This window comes from Cavia porcellus, unplaced genomic scaffold (assembly GCF_034190915.1).
Source record: "Cavia porcellus strain 051 isolate PalLab524CR breed Dunkin Hartley unplaced genomic scaffold, mCavPor4.1 scaffold_31, whole genome shotgun sequence".
NCBI classification, from domain to species: Eukaryota; Metazoa; Chordata; class Mammalia; order Rodentia; family Caviidae; genus Cavia; species Cavia porcellus.
In genome coordinates, this window is record NW_026947514.1 from 14,871,312 (window position 1) to 14,886,656 (window position 15,345).

The following is a 15,345-nucleotide window of genomic DNA, read 5'->3' on the forward strand; positions in this document are numbered from 1 at the left end:
TCGCTGTGGTATTGTGCTTTTAATTCTTCTATGAAGACATTCAGAAAGGGAATACCTGGGTTGAATGAGACCTCTAATCCTAGTTTTTTAGTAATCTCCACACTGATTTCCACAGTGGTTGCACCAGTCTGCACTGCCATCAATAATTGAGAAGAGTTCCTTTTTCCCCACAGCCTCTCTAGCATATGTTATTAGTTGTTTTCTTGATAATAGCCATTCTTTCTGGAGTGAGATAGAATCTCAGAATAGTTTTAATTTGTATTTGTTGAATGACTAGTGATGTGGAGCAAGAACTATCACAAAGAATCAACAACTGGGATCTCATATTATTAAAAAGTTTTTATACAGCAGAAGAAATCACCAATAGAATGAAAAGACAAGCCACAGAGTGGGAAAAAAATTTATACCAGCTGTTCTTCAGACAAGGGACTAACATCTAAAACATGTAAAGAACTAAAAAAAATCAGACCCTTCAAATCCAAAGACTCAGTCCAAAACTAGGCATCTGAGATAAATAGACATTTTTCAGAAGTACAAATGGCATCTGATTTTTTTTTGTACTTTGTTGGCTTTGTTGTCTCTGTCTAGGATATTCTTGAGTACTTTTTGAAATGCTTGTTTGGTATTCATGTATCTCTTAAGATGTTTTTTTGTCATGGAATGTCCTTATTTTTTCCCCATTTTGAAATATAGTTAGGCTGGAAGTTGTTTGCTTTAAGGGCATGAAAGACTCCACTTTAATAAATCAGACTCAAGTTTAAATATCACTTTGTTTCTCTTAGGTAAGAAACCCAAAGGGTAAACTAGGAACACAATGGAGCATAGATATGGAGAAAAACATGTTCAAATGGAGAGGGAAAGAAAGGGAAGGAAAGGAAAAAGGAAAAGAAAATAAAAGGGAAAAAATGGAAACAAAGCTTTTATAAATAGGAAAGAGAAGAAAGGTTAAAGGAAGGGAAGGGAATAGGGAGAAAAACTCAAGATATATTATGTACAAGTACAGAGTCCCTGTGATGAATGTGATCAATATGTATGATAAATATGTACTAATAAAAACACACAGAAAGAAACACTTAACTGTAAGATCTCCTGACCTTTAAAATTTGTATTGAGAAGTCTCCTGTAATCTGGATGAGTTTACATTGATACATGATAATTTTGCCTTTCTCTGACAACTTTTAAGATTCTTGTAGTTGGACATGTGGGATTTTGACTCCTAAATCTTGGGAAGTTTCTTTTTTTCCTTATAGTTAATTAGTGTCCTATAAGCCTTGCTTACTTATATGTTGAAATCTTTCCTCAAACTTGGAATGTTTTCTATTACGATTTCTGGAAATAGATTTTTGTTTCATGCGTGCTATCTTCCAATTTTTCTCTAAGTCCAGTTAGCCTTAGGTTAGTCTCAGTGTCATCTAGTAGCTGTCAGATGAAATTTTCTTGTTCGTTTACCATTTTTAAGCATTCTCTGAGTCATTTGCTGTGATTTTCCATTTTGGCTTCAATTTTGAAACCCTGTTCTCACATTGGTCATTTCTGCAATTTATGAATTCTATATAGTTGTCTATCTCCGTAACTTATCTGCACCTTTTCATGAAGTCTATATTTTGGTGAATTTGTCATTCACGCTTTGAACTGTTTTGGTCAGTTCTTCTAATTTTTTGTCTGTTTCTCTATAACTACAGTATATTGGCCAGTTTATATGTTGATTCTGTTATCTTTTGGGTCTGTTAAATATTGTTTTCTTCAAACTTGTGGAATTTCTATAGCTTTTCTTTAATGATTTTGTAAAGACCTACTAGCTGATATTTGCTTGTCTGTCATCAGTGTCTCCTTGAATCTGTTTTGGGAGACTTTGAAAGGTTTATACTGCCTTGTTTTTCGTGTGTGTGTGTGTGTGTGTGTGTGTGTGTGTGTGTGTGTGTGTTTCTGGTGCTAAGGACTGAGGTCAAATGGAATGAGCAGACTTGTTGTTGATATGAAGAACTCTGTATTTAGAACCTGTTCTCCAATGATGTGTTTGTGGCTTTATATGTCTAGGAATAATGTTCACTTCTATGGGCTTTTTAATTTAATTAGAGTGGACTCTGTCACCATGTAGTAAGGAGAAAATTTCTATTGGTTATAATAATGTAAGCAGAACTGAACATATATTAATCATAAACATTAAAGCTTATTTTGATGATTCACTTTTTTATTAGTACCTCTTACAGACTTTATTGTACTGTGATGTGTGAGGTGTGTAAATGCAGAGAGGAAAGGTAAAGGGAAGGGAGTGTGTCAGTGGAAAAGAGGAAGATAAGAGATATGTCAATAGATAGAAAATACACAAGAGGTCAGATTATGTTGAAGTTACCTTATAGCTAGGGTAAAGGCCTGCTGGTGGACAGTTGGGAGAGTTATTTGTGTAGTTAAAAGAATGTGTGCAGATGGGCGGGAAACTGAGACTGTGGATGCCTGTAAACGTGTTTGTTGGCAGTTTCATTTGGGTTTACTAAGCCAAATTTTGTTAAATATTACCTTGATATTCCCTTAAATGGTACTGTTTAACTTATACATAGCATTGGTTAATTCTTATTTTCTAATCCACTTATATAGTTCCCTGTTATGCTTATCCCTAGGTAGATAGAAAGGAGGGTAAAAGGTAAGAAGATGTGATAGTGAGGAGCAGGGTAGGGCTAAGAATAAGGCAGGAAGAGAGTTAAAAGCAGGGAAGGTAAATTGAAAGAGGGAGCAGATCAAGTGGGAAACTCTTGAAACTTAGAACCAAAAGAAAGACAAAGAATGAAAAGAAAAAGCAGATAACAGCAACAAAAGCCAACCAGAATAACCCAAATCTAACAAATTAGCAATGTTACAATACCTATAATTGCCAAAACCACCACCAAAATAAAAATCAAAACCTTGGCATAGTTGTTTTCAAAATTGATGGAGAAAAAAGGTACTTTCATGACAAAGAACTCCTGAGGAAATTTATGACCACCAAGCCATTTCTTAAGTATGTGCCAAAGCATGTATTAGAGAAAACAAAAACCACAACCACAAGAACACCAGTAGAAAGAAGCCAGCAGGCGAGGCAAGCAGTTAAACAGAGGGGAAAGACAGGGAAACAGCTACAGGTAAATAACATGAAAAACGTAAGCCAATCAGTTTTGTAACCATCAGAGTAAACAGACTCAACTCACCAATCAAAAGCAACAGACTTGCAGAATGGGTCAAGAAGCAAGAACCTATAATATACTGCATTCAAGAAGCACATTTAACTCAAAAAGAAATTCACAGACTCAAAGGTAAAGGATTTAAAACAGTACTCCATGTAACAAGATCCTAGAAAAAAGCAGGGGTAGCTGTTCACAATGTGAACAGGGTAGATGTTCACAATGTGAACATCAAACCACAACTGATCAAAAGAGACAAAAAGGGTCACTATATACTTATTAAGGGAAGACTCCAAGAACAAGAGATAACAGTCATAAATATATATATGCACCAAACATTGCTGCACCCAACTATATAAAACAAATATTAATGAACATGAAAAATCAAGTAAGCGCTAAGGGAGCTGGGGATTTAGCGCAGCAGCATAAGTGCCTGCCTTGCAAGCAGGCAGTCGTGAGTTCGATCCCCAGTACCGATAAAAAGGAAAAAGACAAAAAAAAAAAAAAAGCACTGTTGTAATGGGGAATCTTAATACACCACTCTCACAATTAGATAGATCAACTAGACAAAAAATCAACAAAGACATATCACAATTTTTAAAAGCCTGTGAACAAATGGACTTAATAGATGTCTATAGGATGTTCCAATGCACAGCATCAGAATACACATTTTTCTCAGCTGCACATGAGACCTTCTCCAAAACAGACCACATACTACCCCACAGAACATGGTTGAGTAAATGCCAAGGAATTGAAATTACTCCAGGCATATTATCTGACCACCATGCAATGCAATACGAAATCAGTGGCAAAACAAACCATGAAAAGTACATAAACACATGGAAATTAAACAACAACCTCATGAACAACCAATGGATCATGGAGGAAATTAAGGAAGAACTTAAACAGTATCTACAATTAAATAAAAATGCTGATACAACATACTAGAACGTATGGGGCACAATGAAAGCAGTCATACGATATCAGGTTTTGACCTAAATCTTTGATCTCCCAACTAGTGTATGGTGAAGGCTTAAATAAAATGAGACAAGTGGGATGATTTTAGGGCTCCAGAAGGGGCAGAACCCCTTAGCTGAGCTCAAGACTCTGAGGGCTAAGACAAAAGACTTTTTTGGACCACCCATTTTTATTAGGTCCAACAACAAAGGGTGGGGAAACTGAGGAAAGTACAGCCAATGAGCAGGACCTTGGGAGTCACTCAAGGATGTCTCCAAGTAATGAATCAAGTCAAGTTAGTAGAACTTTCTTATGATGAAGACATGGTAGAAGTGAGACAGTAGGAGTAATTCCTGCAGCTGCAGTCTCTTATCTATTTAATTGATGTTTGAGCCAAGTGTCCACAGCTGTGGCCTTATCTTGCCCTTTGAGATATCTCTGGCCTCATAGGCCACTACAAGCCTCATCCAGGACCAGTACTTCATAGACATTCACTTACTATGAATCAACTCCTGTCACCAGGCAACGGGCCGAGGCCTAGGACAGACTCACAGGTAAACACAGAAAGCCAATTAGTTAATTTTAAATCCTGCTCAGAGCTGTTTTGTAGTGGTCTCCAACATCTCCTCCTTTTTGTTTTTGTAGAAATACCTGGATCAGGGTAAGTCATGGTTGAATGTTGTCTAGGAGTCAGCCCGTCTTGGTTCCTCTTTGACAGAAGATACTGCCAGCGGAGCCATTAAGGCAACCAAAAGATTTTCAGGGGTTGGTGGAATTCCCCTTTTGGTGACTATATCTCTAGCCTCATGAATCATTGCTTGGATGTTGTTCCACTGGATCACTCATCTTTTCTCCTGCTCTCTTGGGGGAGCTGGAAATAGATTTTCTGGCTGTTTGGCAGGTCTCTGGGGTGAGTCTCGTCAGTTAGTCTCAGCTTCTGGAGGGCCCAGATGGATGGAGCCATCATGTAGGACTGTCTTTAGCACTGGCCACATCTCCTGCCAGGGTCATATATTGACAGACTCACAGATAAGCATAAGAAACCAATTAGTTAATTTTAAGTCCTGCTCAGAGCTGCTTCACAGTGGTCTCCAACAATACAAGGAAAATTTATAGCAGTAAACTCTCACATCAGGCAAACAGAATGAGCTCAAATAAACAATTTAATACTAAACCTCAAACTCCTAGAAAAGGAAGAACAAATCAGACCCAAAGCTCATACAAGAGAAGAAAATGTCAAGATCAGAACAGAAATTAATGCAATTGAGACTAAGAAAATAATACAAAGAATCAATGAATCAAAGAGTTGGTTCTTTGAAAGATTAAAGTTGATAAAATTCTAAACAACTTCATCAAAAAGGGGAAAGAAAAGACTCAAGTTCAGTCAACTAGGAATGAAAAATACAAAATCACAATGAATCATGTAGAAATCCAGAAGATTAGCAATATCTACTTCAAGAACTTGTATTCTAATAAAATGGAAAACACAAAAGAAATGCACAGATTCCTGGACGTATATGAATTACCCAAATTGAATCAAGATATAAATATTCTAAATAACCCAATAGCAGTCAATAAAACTGAAAATACAATTAAAACTTACCAGTGGAAAAAAGCCTAGCCCCTGATGGATTCATTGATGAATTCTACAAGAAATTTAAAGAACTAATGCCACTAATGCTGAAACTCTTTAATGAAATTGAAAGAGAAGCAATACTTCCAAAATCACTCCTGGAAGCAAACATTACTCTGATAACTAAACCAGAGAAAGACCTAACCAGAAAAGAAAACTACAGACAAATATCCCTAAAAAAAAATAGATACGGGGTCAGGGGGGTAGCTCAGCGGCATTCATTATTGCCTGCCTGGCAGGCGGGAAGTCATGAGTTCAATCCCTAGCACCAAAAAAAAAAAAAGAAAGAAAGAAAAGAAATAAAGGTACACAAATCCTTAATAAAATATTGGCAAACAGAATACAGCAAATCTTCAAGAAGATTATACACCATGACAAAGTAGGATTCATCCCAGGGATGTAGGGATGATTCAATATATGCGAATCAATAAATGTAATTCTCCATATTAACAGAGCCAAAGACAGAAATCACGTGATCATCTCAATAGATACAGAAAAGGCATTTGGCAAAGCTCAGTACCAATTCATGATAAAAACCTTACAGAAAATTAGAATAGGTGGTCTTTACCTCAATCTGATAAAATCATCTACAACAAGACAATAGTTAACATCATACTAAATGGTCAAAAACTGAAAACTTTCACTCTAAAATCAAGAATAAGAATATCCACTGTCACCACTGTTACTCAATATAGTTCTGGAAACATTAACCAAAGCAGTTAGACAAAAGACATAAAAGGAATAAGGAAGGAAGGAAAGAAAATACTGTTATTTACAGATGACATATAGTCTACATAGAAGACCTTAAAAACTCCACCAAAACACTTTTAGATTTAATAACCAAATTCAGTCAGGTAGCTGGATAAAAAGTCAAAGATAAGATCAGTAGCATTCTGGTACAAAAGCAATAAAGTCACAAAGAGAAATTTGGGAAACTATACCTTTCACAATAGCATCCAAAAAACTGAAATGCTTAGGAATCAATCTAACACAGAAAGTAGATCTAAACATTGAAAAGTGCAGTATACTGAAGAAGGAGATCAAAGAGGCTATCAGAAAGTGGAAAGATAACCCTTGCTCATGGATAGGAAGAACCATCATAGTGAAACTGCCCGTACTCCCAACATTGTTATACCGATTTAAGGCAGTAACAATCAAAATACCATTAGCATTTCTCACAGAATTAGAAAAAAATGCATGCTAAAATTCATTTGGAGCCAGAAGAGAACTAGAATAGCAAATGAAATTCTGGCCACCGAAGGTAAGTCGGGGGAGCATCACAATCCCTGATTTGAAATTATAGTACAAACTACTATAATAATATCAACATGATATTGGAAAAAAACCCTGAGGATCACTGGAACAGAATAGAAAGTGCAGACACAACTCCAAGCACACTAAACCACCTTATCTTTGACAAAGGACTCACACACCTTCAATGGAAAGAAAGCCTATTTAATAAATGGTACTTGAAAAGTTGGCTTTCCACGTGTCAACAACTAAAACTAGACCCATACCTATCACCATCTACCAAACTAAAGTCAAAATGGATCAAAGATCTAAGTATTAAAATAGAAACACTAAAACTACTGCAAGAGAAAATAGTTAGAAATCTCGAACACATAGATGTAGGCAGAGACCTCACAACAAAACCTAGACTGCATAGGAAATAGTACAAAGAATCAACAAATAGGGTCTCTTATTAAAAAGCATTTGCACAGACAACTCAGAGAGGGGAAAAATTATAGCCAGCTGTACCTCAGACAAAGGACTTACATCTAAAATGTATAAAGAATTGGAAAAAAAAACCAGTCCCCTTAAATTCCAAGACCCAATCCCAAAATGGGCATCTGAGATGAAAATGCACTTCTTAGACAAGAAGTGAACAAATGGCAAATACAAGAAAAAATTGTTCAACATCACTGATCATTTGAGATGTAAATTAAACTTGCATCTCACCTCAGGAAAAATGGCTATCATCAAGAAATCGACCAATAACAAATGCTGGTGGAGCTATGGGGGGAAAGGGAACCCTTCTTCACTGTTGGTGTGTAGAGTGGTACAACCACTGTGGAAATCACTGTGGAGAGTCCTCGAAAGAGTAGAATTAGAAGTTCTGTTCCCTTTCTGGGTATCTACCCAGAATAATTGAGACCATCATACCATAGCCATATATATGTACCCATGTTTGTAGCAGCACGTTTGTAATAGCTAAACCTTGGAAACAAGATGCCAGATGCCCATCCATCAAGGATGGATAAAAAAACTTGTATTTTTCTGCTGTGAAGTATCATTCAGCCATGCAAAAGGATAAGCTTGAGACTTTTATAGGTAAATGGATGCAACTCAAGACAATACTTATAAGTAAAATAAATCAGACTCAGAAGTGTAAACATCATATCATCTCCCTAGTATGAGAAGCTTTCAAAGAATAAGATCCAGAATGTACATAGATACTGTGAAATGGGAACAGTATGTTTTCTCTTTTCTCAAAAGAAAAGAAACTGGGATGGAGAAAGGAGAAAAGGAAAGGAAAAGAAAGAATCTTTATATAAATATATACACAAGATCATTAAAATAATTTTATTAATTTCTCTTAGTTCATTGAAAAGGTTTGTGCTAATATTGTTTGGACAGTTTTTCATGCCTGTATCTTGTACTTTGAGTAACTACTTTTGAAGATAACAATATACAGTGTATTAACCATTGTTACTGTCTTAAATTATTTTGTTTTGAAATTGAGTTTTTCTCTTTAAAATATATATATTTTTTAAACTTTTTATCGGTATCAGGGATTGAACTCACGACCACCTGCTTGCAAGGCAGGTGCTTATTCCGCTGAGCTAAATCCCCAGCCCCTAAAATAATTTTTTTAAAAAAAGCAATAACCCCAGTCTTTGGCACAGTTCCTTCTTCCCTGGTATCACTGTCTGGTTTCAATTAATCACAGAATTTCCTCCTATGGAGACAGTTGCCTCTCTGAAGCTTTGGGGTGTGTTATTCCCTCCTAACTCGTGGAACTCATGGAGTTCCCCCCCAAATCACTGACTCAAGACAGGCACCCTCCACACCCCTGTGGATCCGGTTGTCTTGATTGATTTGGAGGGTAAATATCATGGACTTTTCTGTGTCTTCCCCTATAGGTTTGTCTCTCTTTCTCTCTTTTTCTCCCTTTCTCTCTTCCTTTCCTTTCTTCCTTCCTTCTTTCTTCTTCCTTCATAGGTTTTTCTTGCCTGTTCCCTTTCTGGGTATCTACCCAGAATAATTGAGACCATCATACCATAGCCATATATATGTACCCATGTTTGTAGCAGCACAGTTTGTAATAGCTAAATCTTGGAAACAAGATGCCAGATGCCCATCCACCAAGAATGGATTAAAAAAAAACTTGTATTTTTCTGCTGTGAAGTATCATTCAGCCATGCAAAAGGATAAGCTTGAGACTTTTATAGGTAAATGGATGCAACTCAAGACAATACTTATAAGTAAAATAAATCAGACTCAGAAGTGTAAACATCATATCATCTCCCTAGTATGAGAAGCTTTGAAAGAGTAAGATCCAGAATGATCTTACTCTTTCAAGAGTAAGATCTGAGGCCACGCTCCCAGATTAGGATTGAAGTTATCTGTTTCTGCTTCACCACAGAAACCACAGATCTTTTTTCTCCGGGCTTCTGTTGCTGTATTGTTTTCTGATTTCCTCACAGGACTAAGGTTCACTTCCTCCTTACCTTCTCCACTAAGTGTTGCTGGGTGTACCCCCCACCAATAGCCGACCGGCCAACAACAGTCATGGGTTGGGCGCTGAATATTCCACATACCACACTCCCATTGCATGTGTGAGAAACCGGTGGATGATGATGAGGATGATGAGGATGAGGGTGATGATGGTGATGATATTAAAATTGTGTTGGAGGAACCTTCTCTCCCTCCCTTTGGTGTCTCACTACGTGCTGACTCTGGGTCCAGGAGCTGTGGTAAACGCAGTGAAGTTTACTCCGTTCTGATTGAGGCTTCCGTGAGTCCCTAGGTTGGAGTAGTCTAACTTCACCATGCCCAGTAGGGGAGAGCTTGGGTTTATTTAGTGTAGCAGGTTGTCCTCAGGGCTAACTTGCTCCCTCCTTGGTCAACCACGACTATTGTCCAGCTGGATTGTCTTTTCCTTTATTGATCAGTATCAGGCTTTATTTTTTACCGCTGCCTCAAGGTAGCTACTACTTTTCTTCAGTGCTCAATCAGAGGTACTCAGTGTTATTAGTGAGTAGCAGTGCCCTGTCTTTTTTGCTCAGTTATTCTGTTGTTAGATTTTTAAAATATTTAAAAGCATTTTTGTAATAAAGTTGGTCTTATTCCTTCAATTTCTGATTCGTTAGATAAAAATCTACAAACGTTACACTCCTTTTCATTTCCCAAAAGTATTGCTGCTTATGTTCATGACTTTTTTAAAGGCAAGGTCAGGCTGCCCTTGAACTCACTTTGTAGCCCAGGGTGGCCTCAACTCACCTGCACCGCCATGCCTGGCTGTCAGTGGGTCTTTCATGTTAACTAATATCGCTCATTCTTTTTCGTCACATAATTTCTTTCATAACTAGTTTTAGTGCTCACTTTGTAAACTGAGAAATAAATTTGAGTTTTTCTGTTGTGGGATTTTTTGTTTTGCTTTGTTTTTTTGGCAGGGGGATTTTTGAGACAGGGTTTCCCTGTCAGTAGTTCATACTGACCTTGAACCCTCGATGCTCAGACTGGCTTTTGAACTCATCATGAGCTTCCTGTCCTAGCACTGCCTCCCAAGGACAGGGATTACAGGCATGTGCCACCATTCCTGGCCAAAATGAGTTTTTATACCTCGTTAGAATTCTGTACTTGGATTTTCATAGAAAGCTTCTTCTGTATCTTTTTCTTTTTAATGTTTGTTTTATTTTGAGACAGGATCTTTTTATGTAGCCTGGGCAGGCCTTGAACTGTCAATCCTTCTGTCTCAGCCTTCCAGTGAGTGCGTCACCATGCCTGGTTTATGTGCATCACTTGACGCCTTTTTTATGTTGACTTAAGGCAATGATAAATATAGGCATCCTCTTTGAAATTAAAGGTCGTTTAAGCTTATACTTTAAAAGCTAATTTAAAGAATTACCTGATACATGTTCTCTTCCTTTTGCAGGTGGGAGGTGTTGCTGTTTTTCTCCTGATGGAAAAGCTTTAGCTGTAGGTCTCAATGATGGAAGTTTCTTAATGGCAAATGCAGATACTCTAGAGGACCTTGTGTCTTTCCATCACAGAAAGGATATTATTTCAGATATTCAATTTTCACCTGGTAAAATAACATTCAAATTGTATTTCATTATTAATTTTGGTCAACTTATTTTATCTCAGAATTATTTTTTACTAGAGGAGGCCTTATGGTGACAAATAAAACTGTATTTGATTAGTGCAAATATCTTGCTGAGTGCTAATTCTTATGTCACTACATTTTCTATATGAGTTGGACCAAGACATTTATCTAAGCCTCAGTGTTTTCATTTGTAACATAAAAAGGATTAGATGACTTTTTATATTAATAGAATTTGAAATTGTATTAATTTTACTCTTAACAATTTTCTCGTATTCATTATCTGCTAGTAAACCTACTATAATATAGGAATTACTAATGCTAAGGCAAAATTTGCTTCTGCTGATTTAATTTCCTTTTTTCCTAAATTTAGAGAGTGTCTTTAATATGATGTGCCTCTAAATTACACTGTATATAATTTTTGGTAAACTGCTCTCTACTAAACTAATTTGTTACAGTAAAATATGCTCCATTTTGTTAATTATATGCTTGAAAAATGTGTTGTTTGACATTTGACATGTCTCTCTTTAATATAACATATGAAACACCTAAGATTTCTCCAAAAATATGTAAAGAAAATTAACCTTAGTTGCAGAGTATAAAAAAATATTTCCACTGGTACGAAATGCCAAGCAAATATGTTTCTGTTGTAGGTTCTGGGAAATACCTAGCTGTGGCTTCGCATGACAGCTTTGTAGATATATACAACGTGATAAGCAGTAAGCGGGTAGGAATATGCAAAGGAGCGACCAGCTACATAACTCACATTGATTGGGACAGCAGAGGTAAGACTTAGTTTCATTTGACTTAATGTAGTTTGAGATTTTTCTTAGTTTTGTTTTTTAGTTTTCTGAGACAAGATCTTGCTGTCGTAGTCAAAACTAGTGTTAAATTTGCTGCATAGTCCAGGCTGGCCTTGAACTTGAAATCTTCCTGCCTCAGTATCCAGAGTGATGGGATTACAGGTGTGCAACACCACACCCAGAAGTGTTCCTGTTAAAACAAAATAACTGCGGTATGATTTAACAGGTTCACAAACCTTGTAAAAGATAAACATTGCTCTCAAATTATTTTCCACTACTTTAGTTTACATCTTACTGTACTTTTTAATGTCATTATAATGCTAGTAAAGTTATTTAAATATTATAAAAACTAATTTTAGTCATGATAATGCAGTATATCTTGTCAGATTAATTTGACAAACTTCCAATTTGGAAATAAAAATGTTAATGATAACTTTAAGTTATTTCCCCTAGTAGTTGTATAAAATATATTTCCTAAAAATAGTCACATAATATAAAAAATTTGATGAGTATCATTTTTTCAGTGTACACTGTCCTTGTTTTCTGGTTTTTGGGTTTTTTGGTCCCAGGTATTGAACTCGACCTCACGCGTGGCAGGCTGGTGCTGTGCTGCTGAACTGTATCCCCAGCCCAAATGTCTTTGTTTTTTAGCAGAATGCATAGCATATCACAGTGTTTGATAAATTTGGATAAATGTTAAATATTTTAAATGCTCCCTTTTCTAGGGTTATTTTAAATTTTCAACTTTATAAACTTAATATTATAAATTAAGGTTTTTCCAAATACTGTTAAAGTATTTCCAATTACTTTTTAAAAAACATTTCTAGAGCTTGTTTCTAAAGTTTTTACATTACAAATAACAGAAATATTTTTATGTGTTTACACATAAAAAATTAAACCATTCACCAGGTGTGGTGGCACACACCTATAATTCCAGCACTTGGGAAGCTGAGGTAGGTGGATTGCTGTGAGTTTGAGGCCAGCCTGAACTGCATAGCAACACCTGTCTCAAAAAGATAAAAAAAAAAATTAAACCATTAATGAATGAATGAATGAATTATAAGAAAAGTAAGAAAACATAATGCTCCAGATATATTGATTCCAGAATAAAATATTTTTATATTTAAGCTTAGTTTTTTTCCCATAAAAATGTAAACATTATACTAATGATATACTATTCATACTTTTATATTTCTATATTATTTTAAGGAAAGCTTTTACAGGTCAACACTGGTGCTAAAGAACAGTTATTCTTTGAAGCTCCTAGAGGAAAAAAACAAACCATCCCTATTGTGGAGGTAGGAAGAGACTGGTGCTTATAGTGGTTTTTATATAAAAGTAAGAGTAGTTAGAAAACTGATACTTTCCATCATTTATTTACTTATGAAGCTTATACTGATCATATTACTCAAAATATGGCTGTCCTTTGGGTGCGTTTATCTTTCTGGGCTAGAATATATAGATGAATAAAAGAAGAGATGTGTTTTAAGAAGTGGAATAAATCTCCAGTGGCTATGCTTGAATCACTGTCTTCCAAGAACGAAAGCATCCACTGAGAAATAGAGAAGATGGCATCTAATTGGAAGTACTGCATGTCTGCCACATCTTTCAGAACCCACATACCTAAGATGTTTGTTTGCAAATTCCTAGTTTAAAAAAAAACCAGAAAAATTGTGTTTAGATTTTAAGAAAAATTATGTTAAGCTTTGTGCCTGGCAAGAGTAATTTTATTGATATGTCTTAATAGATGCTTACCAAATTTAACATGAAATGGCTTACAAAAGGGAAGGACTCTAAGTAAAAGTTATTAATTTGGTTGAGTTTAGTTGTCAGTTATATATTACAAACTTAGAGCAGGTTTTTCTTTTTTTTTTTTCAGGTGGAAAAAATTAGTTGGGCATCATGGACCAGCGTGCTTGGTGTGTGCTGTGAGGGAATTTGGCCAGTAATTGGAGAAGTCACAGATGTCACTGCCTCTTGCCTCACCAGTGACAAAATGGTCCTAGCTACAGGGGATGATTTGGGATTTGTGAAGTTATTTAGATATCCTGCTAAAGTATGTTAAACTTTCTAATGATCATAACTACAAAATGGTTAAGGTTGCATCCTTTTATAACATTTCGTTGTTTGAATATGAATATGAGGTATGATTAGAAACTGCATTCACGTGTAAATTTTTAAAGATTTATTACGGAAGACATTACCATCAGTTCCCTTCAGCATGGTTCTTGCTGCTGTCCTCAGCAGCTGTGAAGGCCTCCCTTGCCAGTGTCTTCAGTTGTGCTGTAACGGCTGAGTCGGTGTCCTGAGTCCATTCAAAATGTTTACTTTGGGAAGGAGCCACAAGTCCCATGATGCCAAGACACTATGAGTAAGGACACAGTGTGATGTTTTTGCAAGCCAGTCTTGGTACTTGGCAGCAGGATATACTGTATATTTTTTCACTTTTGTTCACACTTCATAAGACACTATCAAAAGACTTCCAAAACTGCTTCAGAAAGTAGCAAGAAATGATATGAAAAGTGTATTTGAAAGGAGGAGTGCATTATGAGGATGACTAATGGCAATGTGTCTATTACCATAATGAGTTTTATAAATTTAAACCTTAATTGTGTATTTGGATCATACATCATAGAGGAGTATATATGTCATATACAATGTTGTAGCATGAAAGATTCAGAATTGTTTCCTATTATTGGCATCATGTTTATACTTTTATTTAGAATATTTTAATATATGATACCATGCCTTAAGCTGTATATTATGTTGTACAGTGTGTTTCAATGCTGAGTAGTGTAAATACCCCTTTTCAAAGATACATTCCTTTAATCCCCAGTATTAGCTTATATAAATTTAATATTTTTACTAAATATGTACCATTAAGAGTAAATACAAATTTTATAGACATTGCTTTTAAATGTAAAATGTTTCATCCATTAAATATAAAACACTTAAACATCTATAAAATTAAAATAGACAAAATTGACTTTCTTTGATGAATGGTATTTTTGCTGAAATCAACTGTATAGATTCTTTGGAGTTCTGTGTACCCACACTGCGTTGTATGGTTACTCAATTCCTTTTTTACTTCTTTCTATTCAGCTACTGCAGAACAACACAAAAATATCACATTCAGATATATTTATTTTAACTGTCAAAAATTAAGCTATAGTAATCTTACGCCATCATGAACATAAACATAAGTATGAAATAGGATACTGAAATCATTATCATTATTGTGGTTGTTTTAAGTAACTGCTTATGTATTAATATTTTTATATCAGCACTGAAGTAAAACAGTAAACTCAAACACTCAAGAAAATATTCTACAGATCCTGTTTTAGATATATAGAAGTATTAGGACCTTGGTTGACAACAATGTGTTCCACTAAAAGTATCAGTCAGAAACTTCACTTTCAGAATTACAGATCATGTCAATCCCTTAGGGACAAGTGAATCTAGGATATTGGT

At 35.7% G+C, this 15,345-nt stretch overlaps 1 protein-coding gene across 13 annotated transcripts in view; it reads left to right on the forward strand.

The window, feature by feature from the left end:
* The window catches only part of Eml5 (EMAP like 5), a 205,438-nt gene that overhangs the window by 148,204 nt on the left and 41,889 nt on the right, over positions 1 to 15,345 (forward strand). For all 13 annotated transcript variants that reach the window (XR_010044824.1, XR_010044825.1, XM_063240926.1 and 10 more), the window contains 4 exons: positions 10,904 to 11,056; positions 11,725 to 11,856; positions 13,084 to 13,172; positions 13,754 to 13,930. Coding sequence is in view for 11 of the 13 variants with exons in the window: in XM_063240926.1 (XP_063096996.1) it covers positions 10,904 to 11,056; positions 11,725 to 11,856; positions 13,084 to 13,172; positions 13,754 to 13,930 (551 nt within the window). In the remaining 2 variants the exon portion in view is untranslated. The remainder of the gene's footprint in view (positions 1 to 10,903; positions 11,057 to 11,724; positions 11,857 to 13,083; positions 13,173 to 13,753; positions 13,931 to 15,345) is intronic.